General features: G+C 43.5%; 1 protein-coding gene across 1 annotated transcript; it reads left to right on the forward strand.

Annotated features, from left to right (window-relative positions):
- Positions 1–7,008: 7,008 nt before the first annotated feature.
- LOC120096939 (disks large homolog 5-like) lies at positions 7,009–9,184 on the forward strand. Its single transcript, XM_039093776.2, has 2 exons — positions 7,009–7,689; positions 8,834–9,184. The coding sequence occupies exons 1-2, from the start codon at positions 7,583–7,585 to the stop codon at positions 8,967–8,969; spliced, it is 243 nt and encodes an 80-aa protein (XP_038949704.2). The 5' UTR covers positions 7,009–7,582; the 3' UTR covers positions 8,970–9,184.
- The last annotated feature ends 619 nt before the right edge of the window (positions 9,185–9,803 follow it).

The raw sequence follows: 9,803 nt of genomic DNA on the forward strand, positions 1-9,803 counted from the left end.
GAGAGTGTACAAAACATTTTTGAGGCTTTACAGACAGATGATTTGGTTCCAATCATAGAACTTCTATATGTCTCCAAACATTTTCATCCATAGGATCATGAAAGAAATGTTAGTGCAAAGTGTGTGTAACCACTCACCGTAGTCATGCAATCCCTGTCCAAGCTAATGAACCCTGCAGCATCCGGCTGGCCCACAAGTCACCTCAGAGAAAGGAGGCTCACACATCTGCTGCATTGCAGGCTCACTGCTGGCTCTGTGAGTTATGACACAGAGTTAAGCAAAGGATAAAAGGCTAGAACTTATATGTGCAGACAGAATTTGAAAATAATCTGGATATGATAAAAAAAGAAAAAAGGCTTGTAAGTGGACAGGCCAGGTGTTACACAACTTTAATCCTGGCACTCAGGAGACAAAAGCAGGTGGATCTCTGTGGGTCTGAGGATAGCCCAGTCTACACTGCAGATTCCAAGAAAGCTAGGGCTACCCATTGAGACCCTGCCTCAACAATAAATAAATACATACATACATACATACATACATACATACATACATACATACATAATCTATAGGACTGAGGAGATGGGTCAACCAATAAAGAATGTGCTCTGCTAGCATTAGGACCGGAGGTGGATTTGCAGAACTCATGTTGAAAACAACAAAAAACAAAATCAAAAACAAAAAGACAAAACCAAGAGAGGCAGTGAGTTCCCGAGGACTTTCTGGGCAGCAGTCTAGACTATGTGGCAAGTAAATTCTAAGCCAGCAGGAGACCATGTAGATGGCATCCCTAACTTGACACTCAAGGTTGTCCTCTCTCCTGCACACGAGTGCACCTGTGTGCATGCACACACACACACACACACACACACACACACACACACACACACACACACCAATGAAAACAATACTAAAAAGAAGAGAAATTTTCTGAGCCTTTAACAAATGTTTCGTCTCCTGCAGCAGGCAGGAGAGAGTGTACCAATGGGGAACAGGACACAGGACTGCAGCCAGCATCAGCAGGATGAAAAGGAGGCCAACACTGGGAGCTCAGCCCATGCAGCATGAGAGATGGAGGGGGAGGGGAGGGCCAGAGCAGCTTTACTAGTGAGGGGGTGAGGGGTGTGAACCAGCAGAAGAAGACCAACCCAGGGGAGTTTAGGGAGACATCAACTGGAGCTCCCACTCCCCACCAGGACACTCATAGAGGTTTATCTCTCCTCCCAGGCACCCACCTTGGCTCCTTGGCAAACTCCACAAACTTCCTCCCAGAGAACAACAGGGTTTGATGAGCGATGTTAGGGTTACACCCTACATCATTATTTTACCATATCTTCACTACTACATTTCAGAGAGTGCAGTATAATTTGTTATTGCTCAAATTAATGTAACATAGATGCTAGAGAAAATACAATGAACTGAGCAAGCCTGTGTGGTCCTCTCTGTGCCGGTACCCGGGACAGCGTTCCTCATCTGATTCCCCTCTTCAGGTAACTTTACATATCTCAGACTGAGGCCATTTCTATAGAGCAAAAAACACAATGTTTTGTATAGAAACCATCAACTGCAGAAGTCATAGTGTAAGTTCTGCTTACTATTTAGAAGAATCCATGAAGAAGAGTCTCAATCACATAGGCGCTGCGGAAAATTTCCTGAACAAAACACCAATGACTTATGCTCTACGATCAAGAATCAACAAACGGGATCTCATAAAACTGCAAAGCTTCTGTAAGGTAAAGGACACTGTCATTAGGACAAAACAGCAACCAACAGATTAGGAAAAGATTCTTTACCAATCCTTTATTTGATACAGGGCTCATATCCAGAATCTATAAAGAACTCAACTAGTTAGACTGCAGAGAGCCAAAGAACCCTATTAAAAATGGGGTACAAAGCTAAACAAAGAATTCCCAGCTGAGGAATATCGAATTCCTGAGAAGCACCTAAAGAAATGCTCAACATCTTTAGTCATCAGGGAAATGCAAATCAAAACAACCCTGAGTTCCACCTCACACCAGTCAGAATGGCTAAGACCAAAAACTCAGATGGCAACAGATGCTGGTGAGGATGTGGAGAAAGAGGACCACCCCTCATTGCTGGTGGGATTCCAAACTGGTACAACCATTCTGAAAATCAGTTTGGAGGTTCCTCAGAAAATTGGACATTGCAGTGCCTGAGGACCCAGCTATATCACTCCTGGGCATATTCCCAAAAGATGCTCCAACATGCAAGAAGGACACGTGCTCCACTATGTTCACAGCAGCCTTATTTATAATAGCCAGAAGCTGGAAAGAACCCAGATCCCCTTCAACAGAGGAATAGATAAGGGAAATGTGGTACATCTACACAATGGACTACTACTCAGCTATCAAAAACGATGACATCATGAAACTCATAGGCAAATGGATTGAACTAGAAAATATCATCCTGAGTGAGGTAACCCAATCACAGGAAAACAAACATGGTATTCACTCACTGATAAGTGGATATTAGCCCAAAAGCTTAAATTATACAAGCTACAATCCACAGACAAAATGAATCTCAAGAAGAACAACCAAAGTGCACATGCTTCACTCTTTCTTAAATGGGGGAACAAAAGCATTCATAGGAGGGAGTATGGAAGCAAAGTTTGGAGCAGAGACTGCCTCACATTGGTATACAGCCCATATATATGACCACCAAAACTAGATAAGATTGATAAAGCTAAGAAGTACATGCTGACAGGAGTCAGATGTAGCTGTCTCCTGAGAGGCACAGCCAGAGCATGTCAAATACAGAGGCCAACGCTAGCAGCAAACCACTGAGCTGAAAGCAGGATCCCCGTTGGGGAATTAGAGAAAAGATTCAAAGAGCTGAAAGGGCTTGCAACCCGATAAGAACAACATGCCAACCAAGAGCTTTCAGGGATTAAGCCACTACCCAAAGACTGTACATGGACTGACCCAGGGCTCCAGCTGCATATGTAGCAGAGGATGGCCTTGTTGGGCACCGATGGAAGGAGAAGCCCTTGGTCCTGCCAAGGCTGGACCTTCCAGTGTAGGGGAATATGGGGGGGAGGAAGGTGGGCAGACGGGTAGGGAAAACCCTTAGAGAAGAATGGAAGGGGGATTCAATAGGGGACTTCTGTTTGGGGATCCAGGAAAGGGATAACATTTGAAATGCACATAAAAAATATCCAATAAAAGAGAAAAGGGAACATGGCCTGCCCAGTGTACTGTGATTGGTGTAGCACTCTGTGAACCTACCTTTCTTTCAGCATTAAAACATTTACCGTGTAAGGTGTGACACTTCAGTGAACATATGAGAAAATAATGACACACAGTGTCCCACTACTAAAATAAACCAAATACTAACCCTAACTTACTGAATACGATTTGCGGTTGATGTTTTCTGTAAAAAACTCTCTTTTTATCTTGCTATAAACACAAGTGTTGGGCCCTACCTTGGGGTGTTTCCCTTCCCCCTGGCTGAGCCTTTCAGCCTGCTGTGGCCAGAGGTTGTTGATGACCTTGGCAGCTGCTCTTGCCCCTGTTTTGGGGTGGGGACTTTCCAGGATGTTATTTCCTGGTTCCTGGTTGGGGTCTTCCAACTGCTACTTTGAGACGTGTCTAGTACTTTTCCACTGCTTTTGCCTCTTGTATATAAGGAAATCTCAGTAAAGCCTGGACGGCTTTCTCGCAGGCCCACGACCGGTTCTAGTGTGGTAATGATGCAGGAGTCCCAAATGGAGGTTCCACTGGGATTGGAGAGGACAACTCAATGAGATCATGCCAGGAATCCGGCCGGTGAAAAAGGAGGGATATAGTGGGGAAAATGGGCCACAAAAGGCCTCCAGTAATCAAGATCCAGAAGGACCACCAGAATTGAAATCACGTGCAACGAAAAATAAAGATTTGGGCTAGTGGTGAGTAAACCTTGTAAAAAGCGACAAGGTAATGATGATAAGATGTTTTTTGTGTATGTGTTCTTTTAGAGTTATGCTAAAACCTAAAGAAGTGATGTCAATGCTCATACATTCTTTTAGTCTTTGGACCCTGACTAGAGACCGGTTATACCCTAGACAAGAGAGAAAATGGGTTTAAGAGAAAAACAGTCCTTCTGGACTCTCCACAGATGCTTTGGTGAAAGAAGGAAAATGAGCTTAAGCTTTTTTGGAGCTCTCCTGGGGACAGAAGGAGGGCGGCAGACGTCCTGGCTGCTTGCTGGCTCCTATTGGAGAAGTGCTTATATCTGGTTCTGGGTCCTTTAAGTACGATATCTGGGACCTTTTGGTGGGACACCATCTAGCTCCTTCCCTCTATGTCTATTGTCTGTCCTTGGTGCACCAAGCTGTCCACGGATGTCAATTTATGTCTGGGTTTTTGCTTCTCGTTGCTTGAATGTTCTGTGTTTCATGTTTAAGAGAAAAAATGGTGAAAACTTTAAATGCTGGTTGATTCCCCCCTTGATTTAGTTTTAAGTCCTTTCAAGAAAGAAACAAATAAATAAAAACAGTTTCAATTGACCTTTGGAGCCCTGCATCCTAGATAACTGGTTATCTCTGGTGTTAACTGTCATGCGTGTCTGTGACTGAATCCGGCCTCAATGGAGGAATGTAGCTAGGAGCATAGGTCTGTCCACTGGGGAAGCTCCCCAGGGGGCTGGCTAAATGTCTACACTAGCTGGTCTTCAAGGTGCCAGCAGCTTCAAAGCTTCCATGGTAATGGAGCTGATGTCTGTTTCTCTTAGAAAAATCTTAGATTGTGATTACTGGATTCAACAGGTAATAAGGTACTTCTTTTAAAAATGACAGCTACAAAAAGTAAGAATGGTGTTTGATCTAAATACTAAAGATATGTGTAATCACTTCATTTTTTTCTGTTTGGTTTTAAATGTATAATATGCTCTACATGTCTTGGCTATAGGTTACTGGCTTTTAAGTTATTAGGTATGGTTAAAAATTTGTAACATTGGTAACAGAAAGTTGGCTTAAAACTGGAGTCATTCTAGACAACACGTGGCATGAGCCAACCCAGGGGAACAGGTCTAGATTGGGATACTATTTGAATATAACTCTTATCATGGAAACCGGACTTATAAAAGAATTTAGGGCAATGTCTCTTTGTTGGGGTATTAGAGCCTGCAGCATCGTTCGTTCATATGCAAGGCTTGGCCGTCATACTTTATAGCATGAGGAATGGACTTGTTGTTTTGGAGACACTGGATTTTGGAGGATAGATAGTTAGGTGGAGGGTGAGTTTTGCTTTCCAAAGTTATGGCTGTGCTCAGGTGTTATAAGGGAAACTTAAAGAGTGTGGTTAATGATTGCCAGTGTTACATTGGCTACAGTTTACAGTTCGATCACAGAGAGATGCAGGATTCTAACTCACACATATTTGTAATTAAGGAAGAATCAAATAGGTGGAGATTGTTACGAAGGGTTGATGAGGCTATGGAACTTATAAGAGCATTGCAGCCTGGTTGCTTACTGCAACTGCTATTTCAAGAAATACGTATAGAATTATTATAGGTTTAAGAGATTGTTTTTATGCTGTTTCTTGCACTCTTGGGTTGTTGTGAAATATTTCATTTCTTGTGTTTCCTTGGGTTTGTTTGACTTGCCCATACATTTGTATGTCTTTTTGAAAGAAAAATGTATTCGTTTTTACTTATTTTGGTGAATTGTTCTTTGGATGACTTTTGTCTGTGGTTCCTCTGAATGCAGTTCCCTCTGTGGCCAGATGAGGGCACCAGATACCGAGTTATAAATGATGGTTAAGCACCCTGTAGGTCCTCTGAGTGAAGCCAGCAGGTTGCCCAGGTCAAACTCCAGTTCTAGCTCCTGTGCAGCATGATGTGCTACAGCTTCTCTGCTTCCTCCTGCTCTTCCTTGGCCAGCAGCACCTCTGCATTCTGCCCCTCCATGGCTCTCGCTTGGGTCTCAGATCCCTGACTTTTGGGGATTTTAACTTTTAAGAATGGAGAGAAAGTTTACAATTTGATGTTTGCCCTAGATGTGAGCACCTATGTTGCCAGGAAAAGTGAGGTTCCATTGCACAAAATGGGAATGTAAGACAGAGATTTCAGGAAAAAACATGGGTGAATATATTGAAACCATGCCCCCTCCCAAGGCACACTCCATGAAACAATGTACTCCAACTTGCATACATTTAAATGTATAGGAAAAGAAATATTGGCCTCTAGGGAACAGTGTAAACTGTGGGAATTGGATTATATGTCACACACATGGACCCTGGACCCTGGGTTTATACATTTCAGGAAGAAGAATATTCATCATCCAAGGTCTTTAGATCTTTGGCTATTAACAAATATGTTCTATCCGTTTCAAGGCCTGATACAACTCTCCCTCTCCTCAGCAACTGAGTTGTAATGAAGCAGTGAGAACTCTGAAGCTCTGGAAGGAGAGTGTGCGAATGGATGTTCCCTTGCTCAAAAGTGAGTCTCTGGGAAAGTCACTGAAGAACCTGGTCAGTCTGGGTGGAGGTAGTTAGCAAGTAAGCTATGGCATTTCCCAGTAACATCACCGGTAGTGTCTTCCCTGGAAATTCTCTTGTATCCAGGAGACACTAGAATCTTCTGTGATGTCAGCAGTGTTGTGGTGACACCAACTGCCTGAGCGATTTCCGTTCATTTCCTAATGGGTTCCCGAGGAGGCATGTTCTCCAGGATCCTCAGTCTCTTTTGGAGGGACAATCATATCCATGCAGAGACCAGACCAAGGCAGAGGGAGGCCAGCCTTCTATCACGTTGGAGAACAAGACGAATGGAAAGGTCCTTGAGGAGGTCAAGTGAGTACTGGGCAGGGCAAGGGGAGCTTCCTGGAGGAGGTTGGCTTGAGCTGGTCCTTCCAGGAGTAGGATGTATGATTTTGAGCCTCAGTTTTCCTAAATGGAGGACCCAGACACAACAATTTCTGATCATTAGTTTGACAGAGAACCAAGAACTGTTATATGTCAAGGGGCTTTCCTTGGATCTCTTTAGTGTCATGGGCAGTGTCAAAGAATACCAGGATGAGTGTCTGTAAGAATAACAAAGTGTCTCTCTCAGGATAGGCTGTTGAAGCACTTCATTCTCAGCTGTGTCCTGTAGACTACGTGGGTAATTGATGCCAAGAGGGATACTCTCCTGGTCATATATCATGGTCTCAGTTACTTTGTACTTGAACACACGTGACTAGGGATTCAAGATGTTAAACAGTTTGGACTCAAGGACTTACCTGCCTCACATCATACATTAGCTTAGAAGGTCCTCGAATTCTTCTTCTTTAGGCCAGCTTTAGAATTTCAGTGCAGAAGAATGGCTGTAGGAGGTGTGGTCTATATCTATGACGGCATATGTCACCAAATGGCTACGATGGTGGGGAACAGGGACTGAGCTGAGTGCAGCTTAAAGATAGCTTTCTTGCTCCATCAGGGATTCACTCTATCTGTAGAAATGTTCATCCTCAGATTCTGTTTTAGACTAAGCATAGTTTTTCTTGACACTATGTCCACATATATGCCTGTTTACTGGTGTTTATCTACCTACAGAGTCTGATCAGAAGGCATCATCCCAACCCTCCACGACACCTGTTGAGGAGGAGAGAATGAAGCGTTTGGAGAACCTCAAAATTGCCCTCCACAAGATGCAAAAGGAGAGAGATGAACTCAGGAGAATCCTGGCGGATTACCCAGGAAAGAATTTAAATGACAGGTAGTCACAGTGCAAGTTCTGTTAAATCCACATTTCCTCACATCACAGTAGGCTACAACTCCAGGGTGGGCTCATGGTCAAAATCACTTTCCTGATTGCATCAGAATGTGAAGATCAGATGGGAATGAGATGGTGGCACAGGCTATTTTAATTCCTACAAACGTAAATCATAGCCTGTGGCCTCAATTACATACTGGGAATGAGGGTAGTAGTGTGTGAGCTCTCAGTGTGTGGTTTAAGTAGCCTGGACAGATGTTGGGTTGTGGGAATTTCTAGGTGCTCTGATATGACCAATCATTGTTGTAATTGACGTGGAGGTGCTTTGGGTTCAATAGGTCCTGTGAAGAGCTGGAGGGACCTAATCCCTCTTGCTGCCTCACAGTGTGTGACTGCACTGTCAACAGGGGATCATTGCTTTTCTCTGATTTTATTGATTGTATTTTGAGATAATGCCACATTCTTGTATTTATTTGGCATTCTAATTGTATGAGAGAGAGAGAGTTAGAGAGAGAGAGAGAGAGAGAGTTTTGTGTGAGTTTGTGTGTGTGTATGCATGTGTGAGTGCGTTTGTGTGTATAACTTAAGATCTGGGTATTCTGTGTTCTGATTTGGCCTGAGAATTATCCTGTGTCAATTTCCATGGCATGATAATGATGTGGCTGAGAGCCTCACTTTGAACAGTACAACATTTCACATCTGGTCAGGTGGACACACATGGGAATCTCCTGGTGTGTGTTATAAATTCTTTTCCCTGTAAATACTGTCCATGTTCCTTTGGGTTTTCATGTAGCAATAGATTCTATGATTGAGAATTGTTACCTAAGAACAGGAGAATAGGCTTCATGGGTTTAAGTTGGAGCCTGGATGGTGGCACAGGACCCTCGAATGTTCTTGGCAAGCTAGTCTATTCCTTCAAACCCTGTCAGGGAGCTCAATCAAATCAGCTCCCTGCTTTTGTTTCCTGGCACTGCTGTCCCCGCGGCCATAATAATAAATTTAATAAATACCAAATGGACCCAGTACCAAGGAGCAAGGGTGTGGCATGTCCTAGGCTGGGGTAGTTCAGGATTCAGTCTAAATTCATATAATTCTTGTATCCTTCATTCATAATGTTATTTGATCCTTGGACCACGCCCTGCCACAGGAACAAGTTTGAGTCCGAGATGCTCATGATGCAGCACGAGGAAGTGATGACTGACATGAAGAAAATGAGCGAGCAGATCAATACCGCTTTGGTCAAATGTAAAAACCTTACACTGGAAAATGACTGGTACTGGTGAGTAACTTACAAGGTTGTGACCCCAGCACTAGGCAAGCATATGTCAGCCCATTCTTATCTTTGAAATAAAGTGAGGATCAGGCTTTATAGTGTTTGAAGCAGACCAGGAAGCCTGTCTCTAAGGAAGGCTCTAAGACATACAGGACACAGAAATATTGGCCTCCAAGGGACATTCTAATAAAAAGGACATATAAGCACACATAATGATTAAGTCCTCTTCTGGGAAAAACTTGAATCAATGGTGTCAGGTTTTTGAGAAGTGCCCTGAGTCTTCTGGAATGTTGCTCTTTTCTCCATTTGACCTGTCTCTAGGTTATGCTCCATGGCTACTGTGGACGTGGACTATAATCTGGGGCTCTCTTCAGATCAGGATCCTAGAAGGAGGAATGGACTTGGAGAAGTGGGAGGAAGTTGGAGACTGGCTGGGATTCACCATTTTTTCTTTGTGTCTCAGCCGCAGCTTCTGCCCCCTCCTAACTGAGTGTTTTGAGCTGAAGAACAATGCCCAGAGAGCATGGAATGAGTACAAAGGGCTTCTAAGGGATCAGATTGCACTGGAAGAATCCATTAAGGAAACAACAAGGTTCTGTGGGGAAGCCAGTATGAAAATCCATGTAACAAGCAGCCTCAGGTAGGATGAATGAAACATCAAGGGCAGGTTTTCCTGATATCTCAGCATAAACCAAGTCAAACCAATTTAATCTTTCTCTAACTTATCCAGACACTCTCCTAGGTCTCATCCAGTTGTTCATTTCTTTGCCCATTTACAAAACTTTCTGTGATCCTAGCTTCATGCAAGAAACTGGAGGATTGACAACCAAGTCCTCCTGCTCAA

Source organism: Rattus norvegicus, chromosome 15 (genome assembly GCF_036323735.1).
Source record: "Rattus norvegicus strain BN/NHsdMcwi chromosome 15, GRCr8, whole genome shotgun sequence".
In the NCBI taxonomy this organism is placed as follows: Eukaryota; Metazoa; Chordata; class Mammalia; order Rodentia; family Muridae; genus Rattus; species Rattus norvegicus.

Bases quoted from the DNA above. Each gene is read 5' to 3' on its own strand.
- LOC120096939 (XM_039093776.2), top strand. From the start codon at position 7,583: ATGAAGCGTTTGGAGAACCTCAAAATTGCCCTCCACAAGATGCAAAAG. The intron at 7,690-8,833 runs GTAGTCACAGTG...GCCCTGCCACAG, and splicing joins GGAAAGAATTTAAATGACAG to GAACAAGTTTGAGTCCGAGA.